At 43.0% G+C, this 23,654-nt stretch overlaps 2 protein-coding genes across 2 annotated transcripts in view; one reads left to right on the forward strand and one right to left on the reverse strand.

The window, feature by feature from the left end:
* Positions 1-1,279, reverse strand: part of RAB32 (RAB32, member RAS oncogene family) — a 52,414-nt gene extending 51,135 nt beyond the window's left edge. Inside the window, exon 1 of the mRNA XM_050949914.1 lies at positions 825-1,279. Within this exon, the coding sequence (XP_050805871.1) occupies positions 825-1,053 (229 nt within the window). The 5' untranslated portion in view covers positions 1,054-1,279. The remainder of the gene's footprint in view (positions 1-824) is intronic.
* SHPRH (SNF2 histone linker PHD RING helicase) overlaps positions 1-23,654 on the forward strand; it is a 1,098,091-nt gene that overhangs the window by 560,231 nt on the left and 514,206 nt on the right. The window lies entirely within an intron of this gene.

The raw sequence follows: 23,654 nt of genomic DNA on the forward strand, positions 1-23,654 counted from the left end.
ATATACAGGTAAGTATTACCAGACATTTTGTTTTTGCATTGTCCAAGGAGTTGCAAGAAGACTGACCTCAGCCCTTCAGTTAACAAAGCAGACCTGAATCCTGTAGTCTAGAGATGCTTCCTCCAAACTTGAGCTTCATTACATGCTTGAGTTACATAGAACCCCGGTGGACTTAAAGTACCAGCACTAACTTGGAATAGGCTACATTTATTTTAAAGCTATTTTAGAATGATAGCCATGAGTATGGCAAGACTGAATGAGCTTCACAGTTACCATGCTACTGAAATTCTGGAATAAATCAGAACATAAAACAGTTTATGTTCCCCTAAATCAGGTGGTTAGCAAGACTACCACTGTCTTTTGAAGTCAGCTGTTAAGCCCTTAACGGATTGTGGCCAAACCAAACGCATGGAGACATATTAGATGTGTCCCAATTACAATGAATGAATGCAATAGTAGCCTGGCAGGATACAATGCTCTCTTTCTCACGTCTTCAAAAAGCTGTTAAAAGCTTTGTTATTGTTCTCAGCCCAGAGGAAAAATGGAAGTCCAGCATGGCCAAGGCAAGAAGGCAGAGTGAAGGTGTAGAAGACTATAAAGCCAGAGTAGAGCAAGTAAGTTTTTCTCTATTAAGGTTGAGACAAGCATGATATCACCGCAGAGGTGCTCGGAGAAGACAGACCTAGCTGCCTATTTCCCTCTCTAGTTTATTACTGTCTTGTGCAACCCAGAAAGCAACAACGTCTGAAGGGGCTCAGGAGAGCTCGGGGAGCGATTAAACGTGCCCACTCTTCAAGTCCGTGCAGCTTCCCTCGTGCTCTTACCTGCGATGTCCCAGAGCTGCAGCCTCACCAGGGTCTTGCTGTCCCAGTGGATGACTTTGAGGGCAAAGTCCACCCCGATGGTGGCCCGGTAGTGCTGCGAGAAGAGCTGGTGCACGTACCGCTTGATGATGCTGGTTTTGCCCACGCCCAGCTCCCCGATCACTAGCACCTTGAAGAGATGCTCCCGGCACTCAGGCACCCTGGCGCCCCCGCCTTCGCCCCCAGCCATTCTCACCGCCTCCCCCGTGCCCAGCAGAGCCCGCCGCAAACTGCTGCTCCCCGGGGAGCTGCCAGCCGCAGCCCTGGGGAAGGGAGCCGGGACGCTGGGCCCTGCCTACGCGCGGGCAACTTCTTGCAAACTTTCTCCTTGCCCAGCTACTTTCCGGCCCGGCCCAACACAGAAACGCAACCACCTGACTGGAGTCACAGGACGCGGAAGCCCGGCGCGTTATAAAACCCCAGGGGGCGGGAGGGAGCGAGGAGAGACGTGAGTGGCGGGGGGAGGAGCCCAGGCCCGGCCCGGCCCCGCCCCTCCGCCAGTCCCTCCCCACCCACTCCCGGGCCTGGGGAAGGCGCGTCTCGCTCCGCCCCTGCCCCTGCGCCGGCCGCCTGGTGCCGCTTGAGCTTGGGCGAGCGCTGCCACGTGCTGCCGGCACGGGGCGGATCCAGGCTGCCCCCAGCGCTGCCCGAGTCGGTGGGGGGCTGTGAGGAAGGGGCCGCTGGAGGAGAAGGGGGCTGGGCTGGGCTGCAGGAAGAGAGGGAGCAGGGACTGGGGCAGAGCCAGGTGCCAACGTGGTGGGTGTGTGTGCAGGGCTGCTGAGAGCCGGTTTGGCCCCAGGTGAAAAAAATTTTTCAAGGCCCCCTGGGAAGGGCAGACCAGCTCAATAGGGCTGAAGAAGCTGGACCCCATGCCCACTTCCGGATCGCTGGGGCCTGGTCATTTGTACTGGCTCCCCCCCCCTTTGTTGGCCCTGGGGTCAAGTCTTGGACCAACAGGTGTGTTCAAGGAGTCAGTCCATGTGCGCACTGGGGGCTGGGTGATGGGACGGTAGAGCTGCGGACCTTGCAGAGACAGGCCGGTGTCGGCTGGCGATGCATGGTGCTGCCTTGTGTTGTCTGAAAAGGGGGGCAGCATGTGGAGTCAAATGGCTGCACCAGGCCCACTAGCACCCTTTTGTAGAGGGGTGTGCGGAACCATTAAAAAAAAATTCCTGAGGTTCCAGTCTGTTCATCAGCACCAGATACATGCCTGTGTCTCTTGCATAGCTCATCAGGGGGCCAGGCTAGCCTTTCTTCCCCTCCACCCCCTTCCAGCACTGGCTGTAGCTGCAGGGCAGCAAAGATTTACAAGGGCAAGATGTCAAAGCAAAGACTCTAACGTTTTCCCCTCCTGCCTGTTGACATGCTCTGTAGCCTTGCCCTAGAAAGTTCATCTCTTCCATGTCTCTAGCCTGATCTCCTCCCTTTGGCAAACGGGCACCCTCACGTCCCTTTCTCTACCAGCAGTCAAGTTGTCTTCCATTTGGTTTTTCTAGAGAATATTATGGCAAAGGGGTGTTTTGTATAGTCAAGTATGAGAGGGGTAGCCGTGTTATTCTGCATTTGTAAAAAGCCACAAAGAGTCCTGTGGCACCTTATAGACTAACACGTATTGGAGCATAAGCTTTCGTGGGTGAATATCTACTTCATCAGATGCATGTTCAGTCAAGAGGCATTTCTTGCTAGATACCTTTAGATAACAAAGGATATTGGATTTAGTATTAAGCATTTCATAGGGACATCAGCTCATGGGAATAACATAATTTACGTCTATTAATAAGCATGGAAGATATAATCATCTAAAGGGGCTCACACAATAGAGGAATAAATGACATTCTCGTTTGTTGATTTCCCATTAAAATGCTTAATTGTAAATCCAGTTCCTGTATCACTAAATTTATCCAGAAAAACACACTTCTTGTCATTATAAAACAGCTCTTTGCCATTGCAGAAGCCAACATTAATTGCATTTGGTTTACCATGGTTCACATATTTTTAAAAATGTATCTGCTGCTGAACATAATTGAGCAGACACTTGTTAGTGTCTGACATAAAAGTATGACAGGATCCCTGCCCTAAGGTCTTTATTATTAATGTGTATAGATAGAACGATGATACATTCAGTATAGATGGAGGTGGGTGAGAAGAATACTTGGGTGTCAAAACACAAGGATAGAATTGATGTTGGGAGACTGATTTTATTTTATGCTTTCATGTTAGGTTTTCAGTCATTTGTCATGCTACATTAACTTCCAGAGTTTTCTTTTTTTAAATCAGTATTATATAAAATTGTCAGACTGGAGTGGTAATAGGAATCATCTGAATTCAGATTAGGGGCAGAATGCTAGCCAAAAGGAGGAAACCAAAGCTGGTAGGCACACATGGATAGCAAGGCTGTTCTGGGTGGCATCGCAGAAAGTACAGATTCTCCTGTAGGAGAGACAAAAACAGGCATGGGAGCGAGTGGAGTTAGTAGTGTCAGACATGCACTGGAATGTATTAATCAGAAGAGCTACACTTACACTGTGTTTATCTTGCAGATTGTAGGAGTGTTTTCTAAACAAATAAAAAATTAAGACTTAATAAAACTTGTAACAAGATCATCAAGCTTTCTTTTCTCAAATTCATGTAATCAAATTCAAATCAGCAGTTTAATGTAAAATTTATATAGTGATCAATAAGACTTAACAAGTCTATCAGGCCTGATTCCGCTCTCATGCTGATTTTATACCTATGTACTTTTATTGACTTCAGTGGTGTTATTTCTGGTTTACAATGATGTAAGTGAGAAGAGAATCAGGCCCACATCAGGACTATTACTAGCAGCCAATGGAGATTTCCCTTTAGCTCCATGGTGGAGCTTCAAGGTACTTCAAGTACTTTGAACTTTAAGTGTCCTGGTTCAAGTTTCACCTGGCATTAAGGTGAAGAGACAAAAAATGAAAGTGGTCCTTCATTTGACGTGCGTAGCTGGTGATACTCAACACAGGTACAGAATCCCTGAAACTGTTGCTGACAAGGACAATAACACACCACAATGAAAGGGACAAAGTTACATGAAACCTTTGCAAACACCTCTGTGCACATACATGCGATTAATTACTGGGGTTAATGGTGGGCAAATGGTGTGAACAGTGGATTCAACCCACTCACCTGGCTGACATATAAAAGAGTGTGTTGTGGGACAGAAGAATACAAAGAATCCATGGCACCACCCTGAAACTCCTGGCACACAGACAAATAAACCAGGCAGTGAGTTGGCAGCAATTTTTGTGAAGAAGACTACACATATGCAGTTACATGGTGTGAATGCAACAGGCGAAAAGTGAAAGTAAAGCCTGAGAGATAGCCAATAAAGCTTATCCTTCTCCTTCAGTCATTAGGGAATCTGACTAGTTTTACATATGGGTTTCACATACAGTCAAATATAATGCTCTTCTTGTGTAGAAAAGGATAGGAAATTTTTTAACTTTCCTAGCATTTCCTTATCACCTTTCTGGTCTTCCTCCCTGAAGTCCTCCATAGCTTCTCTTTAGAGACGCATCACCCTCAGGACTTTCTTTATTCTTTCCTCCTATTTATAAAAGTTGTTATCCTATTAGGGAAGAGAAATCATATCACATAATTAAGTGAGCAATCACACAGCTCAAATAATAAATGAGACTGCCAATTAATCGCAGTTAACTCATGCAATTAACTCAAAAAATTAATTGTGATTAATCTCAGTTTTAATTGCACTATTAAACAACAGAATACCAGTTGCAATTTGCTAAATATTTTTGATGTTTTTCTACATTTTCAAATATATTGATTTCAATTCAACACAGAATACAAAGTGCACAGTGATCACTTTCTATTATTTTTATTACAAATATTTGCAGTCTAAAAATGATAAGCAAAAGAAAGTATGTTTCAGTTCACCTCATACAAGTCCTGTAGTGCAGTCTATCATGAAAGTGCAATTTATAAATGTAGATTTTATTTGTTACATCACTGCACTCCAAAACAAAACAATATAAAATTTTAGCGCCTACAAGTCCACTCAGTCCTACTTCTTGTTCAGCCAATTGCTAAGACAAACAAGCTTGTTTACATTTATGGGAGATAATGCTGCCTGCTTCTTATTTACAATGTTACATGAAAGTGAGAACAGGCATTCACATGGCATTTTTGTATCCAGCATAGCACGGTATTTATGTGCAAGACATGCTAAACATTCATATGCCTCTTCATGCTTCGGCCACCATTCCAAAGGACACATTTCCATGCTTATGAGGCTTGTTAAAAAAATATACATTAATTAAATTTGTGACTGAACTCCTTGGGGGAGAATTGTATGTCTCCTGCTCTGTTTTACCTGCTTTCTGCCATATATTTCATGTTATAGCAGTCTCGGATGATGACCCAGCATATGTTGTTCGATTTAACAACACTTCCATTGCAGATTTGACAAAACACAAAGAATGTACCAATGTGAGATTTCTAAAGATAGCTACAGCACTCGACTCAAGATTTAAGAATCTGAAGTGCCTTCCAAAATATGAGTGGGATGAGATGTGGAGCATGCTTTCAGAAGTCTTAAAAAGGCAACACTCCGATGTGGAAACAACAGAACCTGAACCACCAAAAAAGAAAATCAACCTTCTTCAGGTTGATTCAGGTAATGAAAATGAAACATGCTTTGGTCCTCACTGCTTTGGATCATTATCGAGCAGAACCCGTCATCAGCATGGATGTATGTCACCTGGAATGGTGGTTGAAGCATGAAGGGACATATGAATTTTTAGGACATCTGGCACGTAAATATCTTGCAACGCCAGCTACATCACTGCCACAACACCTGTTCTCATTTTCAGATGACATTGTAAACAAGAAGTGGGCAGCATTATCTGCTGAAAATGTAAACAAACTTGTTTATCTGAGCAATTAGCTGAAAAAGAAGTAGGACTGAGTGGACTCAGCTCTAAAGCAGGGGTTCTCAAACTTCATTGTATCACAACCTCCCTTCTGACAATAAATTTACTACATGACTCTTGGTTGGGGGGGTTGGAGCCTGAACCCTGCTGCTCTGGGTATGGGGAAAGGGGGCCACAGGCCAAGCGCTGCCACTCCAGGTTGAGGTGAGAGGGGGCTGCATCCCGAGTCCCATTGTCTTGGGTGGGGGTGAAGTTTGGGTTTCAGCTTCAGCCCTGGGTCCCAGCAAGTCTAATGCTGGCCCTTAGCAACTCCAGTAAAACCCCCACTTTTGGGTCCCGACCCACAATTTGAGAACCACTGCTTTAAAGTTTTATACTGTTTTATTTTTGAATGCAGTTATATTTTGTACATAATTCTACATTTCTAAGTTCAATTTTCATGGATAAAGAGATTGCACTACAATATTTGTATTAGGTGACTTGAAAAATACTATTTCTTTTGTTTTTATGGTGCAAATATTTGTAATCATAAATAAGTATAAAGTGAACACTGTACACTTTGTATTCTGTGTTGTAATTGAAATCAATATATCTGAAAACGTAGAAAACATCAAAAATATTTAAATAAATGGCATTCTATTGTTGTTTAACAGCACGATTAATTGCGTGATTAATCACGATTAATTTTCTTAATCGTGCAATTAATCATGATTAATTTTTAATCACTTGACAGCCCTAATAATAAATTCTGAAAACAAATGCTCCAGAGTACTTGATAAGAATAGTTTTAAATATTTTTGAGCAATTGAAAAAAATCTATAAAAGCAGGGATGTGTTCACAGAGAATTCACAAACAGAAAAAGGCCAAATGTGACTAATAAATTGTTCACAATTAATAGTTTGATCAACTCTAATTACATTACAACATGCCAGACAAATAGCAGTGGATCTTGCTGAACAAATAATTTTCCTTAATTTCATTATTATTCATTTCATCTAAGTTGATTGTAATCAGTGTAGAACAGCTTGGCAAAATTTGGATAGCGAAATTCAATCAGTTTATGCAGTCCTATTACCCTTCTGTCTCTGCATAGTGCAGTATAATCAACCCTGCGTGAGATTACAGAAAGAAGTATATAACCGCTATCCACCTAGTGCATGGCAGATAATGTTTGTATTGTGAACTATGTTTTGGCGGCACACGGTCTTATGCATGGAATTGTATTTTTCAACTGGGTCCTCTGTGCCAGTGAAAATGCCTCAGTGAATAAAGAACATTGGCATTACTGCAGAGTAATTAGCATTATACATTGTTTCCTTCAATCGCCTGCACTGAAGGACTTGGATAGGGTTGTCATCATGCCATTTTTTAACTAGCTCAGCTGATTCTTCTCATTTAAAATCAGGTGCCAATATCATATTTCAACTAGCAATTGTAAATGCCTTTTGTTTTTCTTTTCATACACTGGGCATTTCAAGAATTACTCCATGAATGAGAAGAGGAACTGAAAGCTTGACAAAGCAGTGCTATTGTAATCCCTGTCACTTAGCCTGAAGGCTGAAGAATAGGATTTTTTTTAAACTTGATTTTCTACCACAGCCCCAGGTTAATGCTGGCCAGCCCATCCCATAGGGGCACTGTGCTGGGTCACATACTTGTCAAGTTTCAGAGTAAAGGTGATAGATGGTGCCAAAGGAGGTCAAGTTTGAGTAGGGGGTCTCACTCTTTCCCTGGCCACATGCTGGGGACTTTAAAAGATTTTTCCAACTGTAAATAACCTAAAGAACATTCAGTCATGGATACAAAAAGTTGAATAAAACAAAATTTCTATAAAATGTAGTGGTATTGCATCTCCATGTTTTCTTGTGTAGCTCTTTCTTCAAAACAGTCTTTTCCAATCTCTCCTCCACCAATTTGTCTTCTCTTCCCTCCACTTCCTCTATCATTTTGTCTTACCTCCCTTCTGTCTTCCCCATCCTGATTATATTCATTCTTCCCTTTCCCAAATCTTTTGTCTTCTCCTCTCTTTCCCCCTTTGTTTTCCATTTATATTCTTTTTTCTTTTGGCTACTTTCCTTCTCTCCATCACTACTTAGGCCTTCCATTCTTCCTTGAACCCTCCTTTTCCCATCCCATCCCTCCATTCTTTCCTCTATGTTCCTAATCACTCCTCTATGTCCCCTAATCACTCACTTCCTCTACCAGATTACAGTGAGAAGGGACAGAAGGGCCAGCCAGCTGAGGAGAGGAAAGCTGCAGTAAGCAATCTCTCTTCTTCCATAACACTTCCTCTCTCCCCTGTAGTTGCACTGGTTGTGAAATCTACAGCCAGTACCTGGCCTGAGTAGCTTGGCTAACTATTGGACAGATGTACTACTAGAGTTAAAGGGAATTATTATTATTTGCTTCCAAGCCACAGAGCTCAGGACCACTTTGTGGAAGCTAGTTTAATCCAATGACTGAATTAATTTCCATGGACCTTTACATAGCCTCCCAACCCGCTCCAATCAGTAGCTCCTCTGTGCTGTCAGTCTGTGGACACAAAAGCTGTGTGGAGTAAAATGGAATCAATGGAGTAGCCAAGACTGCTCAGTGCTGCCACCAGCAGGCCTGGTGACAGGAAGTCAAATTTAGGTTGCATAGGCCTCAATAAGGCCTAGTCCTGTGAATAAATGAGTATATGCTTAACTTTGTGCACAGTCTGCATTCCCAGTCACTTCAATGAGATTACTCATATGCATAAAGCTAAGATTGTGCATAGGTTGAGACCTTACTTTCTACAGTGCAACAAAAAATACAAAGCAAGAATATTCTATGACCACCAGTATAACAAATAGCACAGTTTTAAAGACATAATATATACTTATATCCTGCCTAAATATGTGCCATTTTTTTATTTATACCTCATAGGTGCTGCTGAAAATATGGATGCCATCTGTACTCCAATTGTACCAAACATAGCTCAGATGCCTGGAGACATTAAGCAGATTAATGAAAATGGTATATTGGTGAGTCTAAAAAAATACTATGTAAAGATTCTTCTTGCTAGAAAATATAAAATAAATACTCTTTGATCAATAAAATAGTTGAACATGGTAAATGTGGCAGAACCAGGCATATATACAGGCATGACAGATGAAGGGGTCTGCTTCAAAGAACAGAAACAAGCTTGGAGGAAGTCACATAGCCTTCAATCACTATGTGAGTCCAGGACGAGTGGGAAAAGAGACCTGCTGATTTAATTTTGCCTAGAGGATGGAATGTTTCCCCACAAACTGATTTATGACCAATCTTTGAAGAGAAATGGCTTTTGCAGCAAAGCTTTGGCTGCCTTTTTTATCTGGTGATAGAACTTACTTGCTCCCTGATCTACATGGCTCTTATTAATCACAGGCATTCTGTGCTGGGCCACTTTCATCATGATGTCTGTTCTTCTTTTGAAAGTCCTCTCTGCAATCTTTGCCATAATCATGTTTGGTGGGTGAATTTATTGTTGGCTGAGGGTGGGAGAATGTGAAGCATAAAATACTCCCACTCTGTTCTCTGACAGCTTGAATCTCAGTCCCCTGGCTCAGAGCTGAGGCAGTTAAATGAGGTAAGAGAGTAAACAAGGAAAGGGGCAACAACATCATCTTAATCCTTTACCTACAATTCCATAAACTCTAGCTAGGAGAGCAACTGTATTCAACTCACTCACTCCACTGTAGCAGTAGGGGCAGATCAGGAAAAGAGAAACAGCTTCATAGTCATTCTCCACCTGGAATTTTTTATATCTACTTCAGACTGCAGCTGAAACTGAAAAACCCCAAACCCATCCCCTTTCTTCATCATCATCATTATTCTGGAGAAGATAAAAATTAAAACATTGAATGTCAGGAAGATGCTGGAGATTTCCAATACTACATTCATGTTGGTGAGCCAATCAAAAGATCGATAATATTCTTATATAGAAAATGTTATAGTTGTTAGACAATCTCAGACAATAACTGTACTAACTCTATACCATACCACATTATACCTATAGCTACAGAAATATGACTGAAGTCAGATATGAAATATTCAATTACAAAATGACACTATTTCTCTCAGGAAGAGGCTAGATTACGATATATTCAGAATTACAAAATATCTCATAAAAAGTGTGATTTCTAAAAAAACCCAAGCATCAGCTGTATGGTTTACAGATATCTATTAATGGTCCAAATCTGCTACCCTTGCTTAATGTGAGTATGCGTGACAGAATTGCCCCGCACATAAACTAATTCACACAAGCTCAATATATCAAAAATTACTATGTCAAGTTTTAATCAGAGAAAAATTATTACATTGGAAAAAACTGAAAACAGTATTATTTATTCTAATTACTTCAGAGTCAGAAAAAGTTTCCATTTCTCTCCTCAATCAGAAACAAATTAATCCCCAGGCTAGCAACCTCTTAAGCATGTGTTTAACTGTATGCACCATGAGTAGTCCAAACCACTTCCATGAGATTACTCATGTGCATAATGCTAATCACATGCCACCAGGACTTTCCTTTCTGCAGTGCAACACAAAAATACAATGCAATAATACATCATGACTGCAAATATAACTAATAACATGTATTTAAACAGATAGTACATACTTACTTCCTGCCTAGATATGCACTGCTTTTATTTACTTGTCATAGCTGCACCTGAAAATATGGATGCTATCTCTACTCCAACTGCTCCAAACATAGTTTAAATACCTGGTGATTTTAAGGCCATGTCTACATGTACAGCACTGCATTGGCGCAGTTGTACCAATAGAGCTGTGCTGCTGCAGCGCGTGTGGCGAAGATGCTCTATGCCGATGGGAGAGAGCTTTCCCATTGGCATAAAAAACGACCTCTGCGAGAGGCAGAAGCTATGTCGGCAGGAAAGCACTTATGCCATCGTACTTTTGTCGCTCAGGGGAATGGTTTGTTCATAGGCAGTAGTGTAGACATAGCCCGTAGCGTAGACATAGCCTAAGTCACTAAGTAGAATGGTGACAGCGATATGTTGATGAGTAGAAAATAAAACCTCACAATTCTCCTTACTAGAAAATATAACAATCACTGTTCGAGCATCAAAATAATTAACATAGTATATGTTAAGTGCCCTTAACTATGAACATATTTAAAATATTCATAATCAAAATAACAATGTATCCCTACAAAAAATGTTCCGCGACACATTCTTCATTGTATAGTCCTGCTCTCTCTAGCACCCCACGAATACTAGTAACTTAAACAGCCACACATTATTAATTAATGAGTATTGTTATTATTTATTATTTGTTTAAGTTACCATAGTGCCTAGAAGTCCCAGTCAAGGACCAGGACCCCACCCAGCTAGGTGCTGTACAAACACACAACAAAAAGACAGTCCCGGCCCGACAAGCTTACAATCTAAGTATAAGATAAGAGACAACAGATGGATACAGACAGACCAACAGAGGAGTACTAGGAAACAAAGAGACAATATGGTAGGCTGTGGTCTCAGCACACCAGCTTCCACGTGCAAGTGGCACAAACAGTTAACCAGTACTTGTTAGCTACAGTCCCGATGTAGCAGCATAAAGAGTCTCATGAAAGGGAGCAATAATATCAGTATAACCTTTCCGAAGAATTAAAGATGGGAATAAGCTGTGAAATTTTGATCCCCAAGGGGGGTGGAATTAAAAACTTTGTTCTGGATTCTCTTCTGTACCCAGTGTCCAATGGGCTGCTCTAAAATCCCCTAGGAGCTATCCATCAGTTCTTCTCTGGCCAGACTCCATCTCACCCCTGACACACACTCTACATTGGAAGCTCCAGTGGGTGGTACAGGAGCTGGCTTTGCTGACTCTGACAGTTATGGGTATATCTATGCTGCAAAGAAAAAAACGCTGCTGCAGTGAGTCTCAGAACCCAGGTTTATTGACTCAAGCTTATGCTATGGGGCTAAAAATAGCAATGTAGATGTTCCCGCTTGGGCGAGAGCCCAGGTTCTGAGACCAGCATCTGCACTGCCTATTCATAGCTCCGTAGTGCAAGCCCTGCAAGCCCAAGTCAATGTCAGAGCCCAGGCTCCAGTCCGAGTGGGAATATCTGCACTGCTATTTTTAGTCCTGTAAAGTGAGCCTGAGTCAGTTGACTTAGGTGCTGAAACTTGTTGCTACAGGTTTTTTTTCCACAGTGTCGACTCCCCCAAGCTGGAAGAAATCCCCAGATGAGGAGATCTGGTGGCTTTCTGCACCCTTTGTGCTGCCAAAGCATCACCAAAGAGTTGGAGTAAAGGAGAGAATTGAATCCATCATGTTTAAAAAGTAGAGAGAAAAAATATCAGCTAATTATGAATACCTGTGATCTCAGTCTGACAGCCTCATTATCATCCCTCCCTCTTTCTCCTCTCCCTCTGCCCAAACCCCTCAGCTCCTCAGCCATACAAGCCAGCTAGAAGTCATGTAGTCAAAGTATAGGTCCAAAACTTTATGGAACAGGATGAGTTTTTCTTCCACTTGGAAAAGATAACTCTATTCAGCCAACTTCTCTGCCTGTAGCAGTCATTTATCTTACCATCTCCTTTATTAATTTTTATTTTATTCATTTTTTGTAGACTTGTAACATTATACACTAAAATAGTATGTTAAGTTACAGTTGCCCTGTGCAACCTTAATTCAGTCTCCCTTGTTCATATGAATGATAAACTTTAATTCCATGTACACACACAATTTTTTCCAGAGGACCCTAGCCTCTTTCACTATACAGAATGGATAGTGCTCACAATCTCCCTGTTCTCTATTCCTGTACCTTGTGCCACAGCAGGCCCTAGATGCCAGATGCAACAACTGAGGGGAAGCCCTGATCAGCTTCATGGGCTATACCCACTACAGATTGACTCTTGGGGAAATTTAGCTGCCATACTCTGACAAGTGTGACAGGCTGCAGCCCTCCACTCCTACCTTCTCATATAAATGGCTCTGAATCCTCCAGTTCGTGACCACCATTGTGTACATTATTTGTGTTTTATCAACCATTACCCTCTTCAGTCCTGTGCAGCAATTCTATTTACACTGTCATGCAATCATAAGAGAGGGAAGAGATCTCTCCCACAGAGCTGTCCCCTTACCCTGGCTGGCTGGTCAGCTGACCGGCCTGCCTTTCTTTCTCTCCTTCCCTCTCCTCTCTTCTCCTTTCTTGGCACTTCCTTCCTATGCTCATTTTCTACTCTTGCAGGCTAATTAGCTCCTTAGCTCTCCTCAGCCCAAACTGATCTAGAAATTAGCCACTCGTTCCCTCAATCAAGCCCTCTCTGGGGGAACTATTTGGATTACAGTGACCAGAGTGCTGATTGAGCTGCTGTCTCTCAGCACTCTGCCACACAAGTCTTTATGGAATGTATGAACTGAGATGTCTTGAAGGCTTATAATTTTCCCAAATTTGGGCAGTTTTTCATGAGGCTAGTAAAACACACATCCACAACACCAGGACAATCTTCCTGCCAATGTTCAATTCCTGCTCACAGGCACTGAGATGGTAGAGCTTCTCAGTGAAATGTCTGTTACAAAAATTAACGTGAGCCAAACCACATATTGTCCCCTGACTTCATTCTGACAAATGGCTTAACTGTTTTTGCTGAAATATTCCAGAAATATTTGGCCTAACACAGATACCTGGCATGGAAAATCATTGCTAGGAAAGTTCGCAGGTGACACAAAGATTGGTAGTGTAGTACACAGAGAACGGGTTACTCTTACAGAGTGATCTATATCTCTTGGTTAAATGGTAACAATCCAAAAAAGTTCATTTTAGTGCCACCAAATACAAGGTAATGCATTCAGGGAAAAACAATGCAGGTAATAACTGTAGGATGGGAAATTCTATCTTGGAATGCAGTTCTCAGAGAAGGCCTTGGGGGTAATCATAAATCACCTCAGTATTAGAGCAGTGCTGTGGCAAAAAGGGCTAATGTGATCCTTGGATGTATAAAAAGTGGAATGCCATGTAGAAGTAAGGAAGTGATCTTGCCTCTGTTCATGCATTGGCAAGACCACTACTAGAATCCTCTGTCCCATTTTGGTGCCCACCAAGGATGTGGAATTCCTGAAGAGAGTTCAAAGGAAGGCCACAAAAAAGATTCAGTGACTGGAAAATAAGCTTATGACATGAGGCTTAAGGAGTTCAACTTATTCAGTGTATCAAAGAGAAGGTTGAGAGGTGAGTTGATCACCGTGTATAGGTATTTACATATGGAAAAGAGATCTGACAGTGGGGTGCTCATCAGTATTGCTGGCAAAGGCATTACAAGATGTAATGGCTAGAAGTTGAAATTAGACCAATTCAGCATTGCAATAAGATGCAATTTCCTAGCAGTGAGGGTAATTAAACATTGGAACAACTCACCAGAGGAAGTGGCAGACTTGCCAATCACTTGAAGTTTTTAAGACAAGATTGGATGTTTCCCTAAAAGATATGCTATATTCTGGGAGAAGTTCTGTGGCCTGTGTGCACAGGAGGTTGGGCTGCCTGGTCATAGTGGTCCCTTCTGGCTTTGAAATCTGTGAATCTATGAGTCCCCCTATTCATCCCCTTCCTTTATAGGCCACAAGGAGAAACAGAATGCCTGAATTTCCCTCCACACGCTCATAACACTCTCAGCTCCACATTAATCAAATAATCATAGCTCATGCTTCAGGGCTTCAGTCAGTCACCTTCAGGCATCAGGAAAGATATAATTGTCAGATGTATTCTAGTTTTGTTTCATTGGTTTGTTTTGGTTTTTTTTCCGCCTTCCTCTGAAGAATCAGAGGTTGGCCACAGCTGGAGGTGGGACACTAGATATGGTGAAACAGTGCTCTGAGGTGGCATAGAGAATACTCTTTCGTAGGTGCCAGGCTGTGTGCCCACATGCACAGGATCAAATTGATTGTCATATTAGAGGTCAGGAAGGAATTTTCTCCCAGGTCACACTGGCAGAAGGGAGTGGGTGGGCATTGCCTACTTCTGCAGCATGTGATATAGAGTGCCTTCTGGGATCACCTGGGCATATCTTACCTGATCAATCCCTGCCATCACAGGTGCCTTGTGCATTGGTAGTACCTCAATCTCTCCTGTTCTCTACTAGTGGCACACTACAGTTTTGTCTCCGGAGGACTAAAATGCTTTAGTCTAACTAAAGTCACTGGGTTCAATGTAGGGGTAGCTGGGTGAGATTTAATGAGCTATGATATACAGGAGGTCAGATTTGATGATCTATGTTTTTTTCTGGCCTCAAACTCTCTGAAATCTATAAATCTATGATCCTTTCCATTAAATGTCTTTAGGGGATGTGGGTATGGTGTGGGATCCCTTCTCTGTTGATTAGTTCCAAACTCCCACCCCTTGACTTGGGGTGAAGGACCCTTCTACAGCCTTGGGGAGGCAGGGATTTAGCCTGAAATCATGCCACCTTTGTTAGCCAACAAACAGTTCCAGTGCCCCACCAGTGCACCTCCTTCACTTTCGGCTCTGGCCAATTATCACCCGTGAAGCAAGCTCATGGTGGCAGTGGTGCTGGAACCATTTATATAATGGGGGTGCTGTGAACCACTCAGCCAAACTGTAAACCCTGTATATGATGGAATTCACTTCAAGCCAGGAGGTGCAGCAGCACTCCCAACACCCCTAATTCCAGCACCTATGCATCGTTGCCATACAGATAGGCTCTTCCCTTAGCGTGTCCCCCTGCTCTGAGCGCAGACTCTTAGTCTGTTGTGTCCCTGCACCAGCATGTGCCCTCTCTAGCAGCCTCTGCAGTCCTTGAATCTTAATCCCATCCTCCTATCTAGCCAAGGAGAATTGGCAGCAGCAAGTAGGGGTGGGGGTCTCCTGCCAGCTCTCTAGCCAGCCAAGGCTCTCAGGCAGGGGAGTGGCCAGCTTCTCTTGTTTGCCCTTCCCCTAGCTAATCAGGGTTCAGAGGACAGAGCCAGACTCCAGAATACTGCTGCTGATCCATGGAGTGAGACTCCACAGTGGCTATTTATCCTTTCTCCCCACTTTTTATTTATGTATTTATCATTAATTATTATTACCATTATTATTTTATATATACATATCAGCAGAAACATGGCCTTCTAGCTTCTGCGTTACTTAGCAATAAGTCAGTTAAACAGATACAAGCTATATTCAATCTGGCTGAAGTGCACATTAGTCGCTGAACCACTCTATAATCTAGGGAGGACTCACTGCCTATACATTTTTAAACACTCTGAGCCTAATAGAGAATGAAGGGCTGATTCTAGGCAGCACTTCTGGCAACATAAAACTTGTTTAATATTCAGGGCGCACATTCCTAAAACGTTGATGTACCTTTTAAAACATCCCACTGCACATCCATGCCTCACTGCAGATTTTATTTTTAAGGTTCTGACTTGTCTCCTGTTTCTTTGATCATCAGTCTTCAAAAATGGTAAATGTTGGCGAGGAAACTACTTAACAGAAAACAAATAAACAAACTAAGAAGACCAAAATCAAAAAACAAACAACCACAGAGAAATTTCCCACTTCACATAGAGCTTCCCATTTTGCTAAGGTTTATTGTATTTCTCATTTTACTAACTTTGTCCTGACCTCTTCAAGATCCATATCTTTGACCTTTTCTGCAACTGGAATAGCAATCATCAAGGCCAAATGCTTGGAATGGGGAATATTGCTGTTCGGGTGATTTTTCCAGTAGTCCTTTTGGTCAAGTTACTTTACTAAGACCCTGATCCTGCAAAGAGTTAGACATATATTCAGCTTTATGTACTGTGATTTCAATGGGGCTACTCATAGGGCATATATTAAGCATATGCATTAATCTTTGCTGGACTGAGGGTACTGAGTACCCCCAACATCCATGGAGCAGAGCTAATTTTGACTGATTAGTACTTATTAGTATTCAAAACTCTTCCATACAAACACACAAGGCTTCTGTTGGATTACATACCTTAGCCTTAGGGCCCTTCTTCCTGATGAATAATTTGCAATTCCTTATAATCTTTTTGCTGCCATTCTGTCTCACCATAGTAACATTGGTTACATAAGAATCTCTTCATTTGTGACTCTTCTGTATTTTGTGAGCATGGTCTATTTATTTCAGAGCTCCTGTTCTTCACAGCTGATCATTATATATAATTCAAATGCAATTAATTCACTGTAGACAGCTCACAGGACAGTCAAGACAGTACCTTAGCAGCCTCTATCTGTGATTTTGATTTTCTTTAAGATTGCAAACAGATATTGTCTCAGAGTAGAGGTGGCTTATTAATCATAATGAGGAGGCAGCAATTACGTTTTTAGTCTAGGAATTTGTAAGGTGACAAATGATTTCCTAGAGTTCATTGGATGAACTTTTATCCAAGGCTGTTTCAGCACAACATAATTGATTTTCCTAGTGTAGTTCGGATATGCCAGTGAAACTTGACAGAATGGTGAGTTCCTAAAATTGAACCAAGTAACATCACAAACACAAACTCAATTAAGGCAAACTTTAAAGAAATGAAAAAAAGATCTGATACAATGTACATATTTGTACTTCATCTCAGAAATTTTAGTATTGTAAAAATAAAAAGGCCTATACTGAAAAGAAGCTATCTTTAACAAGACAGGGAAATAAATTCTAATGAGAATGTTGCCAGCAGATAACTGCCTGAGGCCAAGCAACAGCGGGGGGGGGGGGGGGTCCGTCACCCGGTGTGCCGCGCCAATAAACACACCAGGGTGGAGAAGCAAACCAAGTTTATTTGAGATCTCAAAGCGGTGCAGGGAGACTGACACCTCAAATCAAGCACACTTAAAACAAGCAGTCTGTTCCTTTATATCCATGAGAACTTTTCTCGCTGACTCGCAATCCCCCGTTTCCCCTCCCTCTTCTGTTCAGCTGCAGCATTCTCTTCTCACACACTTCTTTGTCTTCCCCCTCCCTCTCCCCCTTTCTGCTGCAGAGACATGTATGCTGTATCTAAAAGTGGCCTTGAAACTTGCTTTAGCCTAGCTTCAATGTATTACAGCAGAGAACTGGCTGTTACAACTGAAAACTAACTGCTAACATTACATTTTTGCAGCTATTAGTACATTAGGTTACACAAGTACATTAGGTTACACAAAGTGTTGAACATGGAGGAACAATGGTTCACTGAGGCCTACAACAGGAGGGCTTCATTGACACTTGTGATCTACTACCCTCCCAAGTTACCTAGATTTATACCTGGTGACACCAACAAGAACACTTCAAATAAAACTAGCTAGAATCACAAAAATCACTCAAAAAACAGTGCCAGATCACAACAAACATAGGGAGACAATGAGAAGCTATCACTGATCCAGATTCCTCAAAGGAAGTATCTATACAGGTGTGATGGGGCACCTGCCCCACACTGGGCTCTAAGGAGTTATCAGAGACCTAGCGAGGCTGTGCAGGAGGCAGCCAATCAGAGAAGAGCTGAAGGAAGCAGCCAATCAGGGCCAAGAAGGCCCATATAAAAAGGGAGCTGCAGAGCAGAGGAGGACTGTTCTCTGCTGGGAGCCCAGGGAGGAAGGCCTGAGAGTCTGGGGGCCTGAGAGAACTCACAGCACCCTGGACGGAGCAGTGCTACTAGCAGGGACTGGGGGAGTGAGAGACAGCTGCTGGAGTTTGCAGGCTGAGGCAAGGGCAAAGAGGATGTTGGCCACATGAGGAAGTGGCCAGACAATTTGCTGCATAGCCACTAAGGAAAGTGGCTGAACAGCAGATTGCAGGTCCCCCAGCAAGGGGCAGCACAGTGTGTGGCATGGCTGGAGGGTTGCGCTGCTCAAGGGGATGTTGCAGTACTTAGAGAGATGTGTGTCCTAGAGCAGGAGTGACAGCGGTGAAGCACCATCTGAAGAGGGCATACTAGCATGCAGAGCTAATTCCCATGACAGCTGGCAGGAGGAGCCAAAGCGATGAGTGAACCCTGTTATAACAATCTTTCTCTCTCATCACTCCCGAACCATTGTAGCTTAGGAGAGGCAGCATAGTCTAATGGACAGGCCATTAGACTTCCATTCAGGAATTCTCTGGTGTTCTACCCCTAGATCTGCCTCTGACGTGAGCTTGGGCAAGTCATTTCATCTCTCTGTATCTCAGTTTCATCATCTATATATTGAGATGATGTTTGCTTTCCTTTTAAAGTGATTTGAGATCTATGGATTAAGAATGGTCTATAATTATTAGTATGTATAGTGACCTGATATTCTGGAATTCCTTGTGCCTCCAAATTCAAATTTTATTACAGCATTCTAGTAAAAGAAATGCCAAATGCTGTGATCTATTAATTTTCTGTTCTTTCTCTTTAATCTTCCTTCACTTAACTTTTTTTCTTCCATCTTTCTGTATCTGTAGCCTACCAAGGAACTAATTGAATAGTTAGTTAATAATTCCATATTCCTTCTTTACTACTGAATCAATCAGTACCAATTAGCCTATAATTACTTACATAAGTAGGCCAGACCTTACATTTCCAGAATCCTGCAATCAGGGCCTAACTAGTTTTTGTTTTTGTTTTTTAAAACTCTCTAATTGTTGGTGCTAATCTCATCATTCACTTTTAAAAGGTGTCAAGCTTGGCTTGACTTCTTTAGTCTAGGAAAACAAAGGCTGAGAGGAGATATGATTGTTCTCTATAAATATTAGGTGAGTAAATACCAGGGAGGGTGAAGAGCTATTTAAACTAAAGGACAATGTTGGCCCAAGAACAAATGGGTGTAAACTGGCCATGAACAAATTCAAAGTTTCAATTAATTCAGTTAAAAGGTTTCTAAACATCAGTGGGGTGAGGTCCTGGAACAGCCACCCAGTAGAAGTTGTGGGAACAAATAACTGAATTAGTTTTAAGATAGCTGGACTTGAACAAATTTATAAGTGCACTTGTATGATGGATTTCTTGTGAGGGAAGGGGGCAGGACTCAGCAGCCTTGGGGCTCAATTCCAGTTAATGTCTTATGTGCCTAAAACTCATGCTTCAGAGTTGCAGAGGATTCCTTGCACCCCTCCATTTCCCAAGTATTCTGAAGACTCAGATGACCGACTGTGGCTGGAGGTGGGACATCAAATGGGGGTGGGCTAGGGCTCTGAGTTGGCACAGAGCATCTTCTCTCTCTCAGGTGCGTGGCTGGCTGGTTGTTGCTCACATGCACATAGTCTAACTGGATCTGGACTGTTCTCAGGGGTAGCAGATGACAGAACAAGGAGTAATGGTCTCAAGTTGCAGTGGAGAGATTAGGTTGCATATTAGGAAAAACTTTTTTTCACTAGGAGGGTGATGTTACCAAGGGAGGTGGTGGAATGGGTTACCAAGGGAGGTGGTGGAATCTCCTTCCTTAAAGGTTTTAAGGTCAGGCTTGACAAAGCCTTGGCTGGGATGATTTTGTTGGGGATTGGCCCTGCTCGGACTTGATGACCTCCTGAGGTCCCTTCCAACCCTGATATTCTATGATTACCATATGTCGAGCTGAGAAATTTTTTTCCTGGGTCAGACTGGCAGTAACCTTGGGAATTTAGTTGTCTTCCTTTGCAACATGATTGCTGGTCACTTGCCAGAACAATCTGGGTATATTTTCCTGCCACTGCAGGGACCTCAGGCATTGGTTCATCTTAGTCCTGCCTATTCTTTGCATGTGGCACATAATCATCTTGTATCCTGTGGGCTGTAATATTTTGGTCTAATTTTGGTTGTTGGGTTTAGTGCACAGGTGTTGGTGGCCTGTGATGTACAGGAGGCCAGACTAAATACTTTGTAGGTCCTTTCTTACCTTAAACTCTGACGCTGACTTTTAGTTGCAAAGCTTCCCCTCAGTGGTTACCCCATCACTAGGGTTAAAGGTTTGACACCGCAAACTTTTCCTGAGACTAGGCTTTTGGCCTATAGAGAGGTTTCCACAATACTGTTTGGTGGTCAATGTGTAGCTTTGATAGAGCCAACTGGGCTTCCACCAAGAGCACTAAAATCTCCTCTAGCTTCTTCCCAGCCACTAGGTGGCTGCCTGCAGCTAAGACGGCTCCTCCTCTGAATTGCTAATGTAGTTTCTTGCTTCTAGGTAGGCAGCTAATAGGAGAAGCCAACTCAGAGCTCACTATTGGCTGCAGTAGCTTCCCTTAGGGATGAAGTGATCCCTCCCTCTGAGATGAATATATTTTCTATATAGTCACTGGGAGCTGATGGTGTGAACTGATAACATCCCCTAGCTACAATCTGCTTATCATTTTCCTGTTGGTGGAACCTAGCAAACACTTTCCTCCCTAAAAGTGGTTCAAGATCAGAGGGGCTTTTTCCTCAAGCCATTGTTTCACAAATGTGTGGTGGTGCCTAAGTGCAATAAATGCTCTTTCAGAATTTTTTTCTTTTCCTCTTCCCCCTCCCCCCAATAAAGATTTCCTTGTGCAGCCCACTATAAAGTACTTTAAGGATTCTTCAAGTCTTTTATTTAAAGAAATCTGTGCTAATATTCTGTTTCTTCCTGCAAGCCAAGCTGTCTGAAATCTGAACTTTCTGAAACCAATGGTAATTCTGATTTTTGGAAAAATCAGATTTCCAAATGCTGGCATTAATCCCAGTGATCCTGTATCTTATTTCTGTCAGGGCACAGTTAGATGTAACATTTTTTTTTATAATATGTTTTTAAATAGAATCTAATGGCTTCTGAAAGACAGTAGACTGACAGTCTATGGCTCTGATCCAACAAAGTACTTAAGGACATGTGAAAACTCAAGCATGTGAGTAGCCCCACTGAATTCAAGAGTATACTCATATGCTTAAAGTTAAACATGTGCTTCAGTGTTTTGGTCTGTATGGCTCTGATTGAGCAAAGTCCTCTCTTCCTCCCCGCTCACCAAACATCAGCAAATTGAGCTTTCCTCATGGTTCCCACCTGCTGAACTGAAAGGACCACTGGCATAGTTCTAGGCTTATCTGCATCTCTGATACCTTTCTTTGCCTCCTTAAGAGCATTTACTCAGGTCTCAGGGGTCTTAGCCATCTTCTCTCTTGGGGCATATCCTGCTTCCTCCAGACTGGGTATTTGGGCTTGCAGCTTCCCTGCCCTTCACTAAGTTTAAACTAGCAGGTCTGAGCTTAGTCTGGACCCTGCAGTTTTGTTCCTTTTCAAAGGGCTATGACTGCCAGTGCTCAGCCAGCTGTCACAAGGCACAATATATTTATTTTTAGAACAAAAGCATTACAGGGAAAACTTATCAGAAAACAATTAAAGGTCTACACATTTGTTAGGCTTACCAGAAGTCATCAGCCTTCCACAGAGGGAATCTGGTAGGTTTCAAAGTCCTTCAAACGCTTCCCACAGGGATCCACACTATCCATTCTTCTCCTTTCTCTAGGTTAGCTAGCTTCGATAGGAGAGAAGTGAGGCCATGGCAGCATGGTCTTCAGTGTAGGCAGAACAAACCCACCTGGGACCCCGAGTAATTACTTGCATGGCTAGCCCATGCTGAAGTTTGTGCTGCTGCAACTTCACTGGTTTGATTAAGCTAGCTAAATTAAGTGAGCTCAAGTATGTCTACACACAAGTTGCATTCACATTCTGTGATTGCAATGTAGACATACCCTCATTCTCCACTAATGCAGCCATTGCCAGTACAAAGAGGTCAGAAAACATGTAAGACATCTCTTCTTAGATGAAGAGCTGCTGACTTAAGCTGAGTGCAGGAACCACCACAAAAGAGAAACAATTGGCAGAACTAGCCAATTGAAGATCTACAGCCCCCTTTCATCAAAATGGTGGAAAGCGACAGGTCCCATGTGCCTCTTCACTAGACTTGAATGGCCAGGCAGTGTCAGTATCTTAAAAATGCCTTCTAGAGTGGGAGATGTCCCTTGCTTCTAGACAAGGACCTGGTCACAGAGATCCAAATATTTGTCACCTCCAAGCTGGACTACTGTAAACTCAGTACAGTAGATGCTGCTGATTAGCAACAAGTTGCCATTATCTAGCAGTTGCCAATAAACAGAAAGCAGGTTTGTGGGTCTGGAGCCAAGGAAGGAAGTGCTGGGACATGCCTTCCCTGTCTGCAGCCCCACAAACCTGCCTGCAGGCAGGGTAGCAGCAGGGAAGGGGCTGCAGCCTGGATGCTGGGGCTTTGCATGGGCAGGGAAGATGGTTAGGGCAGCAGCAGGCAGAGGTACCATGTAGCTCTGTGGGCCCCCAGCACCTGGTATCTGGGCTGCAGCCCTCCTCCCTGCTGCTGCCCTTCCCCCAGCCTGCCCTTCCAGCCCACAGCACCAGGACTCTGGCAGGGGTTCCCATGTTGGGGAACCTCCTGTACAATCCCTGGGCACTGACCATAGGCAGCTTTGTGGGGCTGCAGCCAGGGAAGACACCTCCCCTTGTTTCCTTCCCTGGCAGCAGCCCTGAAAACCTGCCTCCAGCTCAGGTCTTTCTTCAAAAAAAATTATGCTGGTGCCAATATCCAAACCCCATGAGTGTTAAGTCAGTGGCTGTGATTGGTTCCAAGCAAAATGATGCCATTAACCAGAAGTTAACAGGGTTGCTATTAAGTGACAGCTATTATCTATACGTGAAGCTGAAAGTGAGGACAATGTACAATGAAAGTGACATACAGAATGCCACTGCTTGCCTTCCCCATAGCTTAGGGTGCCGTGAGCAGATCAGGCCCACGCCCAAATCCCTTCATTAGGTCCCAGACAGCTTCTGATGCTACTATAAGGCCTTGATCCTAATTTTCAGATGGATCAAGCTCCAGCTGTAGCAAAGACCAAATGTTGATCTATGAATGAACATGACAGCTGCACTCCTCTGGGACAATGCAGATCACAAAGCCCAGGACAAAGCATCGAAGAGCTGCAGGTCCGGTGCAAGGAAGTTTCACACCCTAGGCA

The sequence above is a fragment of the Gopherus flavomarginatus genome, chromosome 4 (assembly GCF_025201925.1).
Source record: "Gopherus flavomarginatus isolate rGopFla2 chromosome 4, rGopFla2.mat.asm, whole genome shotgun sequence".
In the NCBI taxonomy this organism is placed as follows: Eukaryota; Metazoa; Chordata; order Testudines; family Testudinidae; genus Gopherus; species Gopherus flavomarginatus.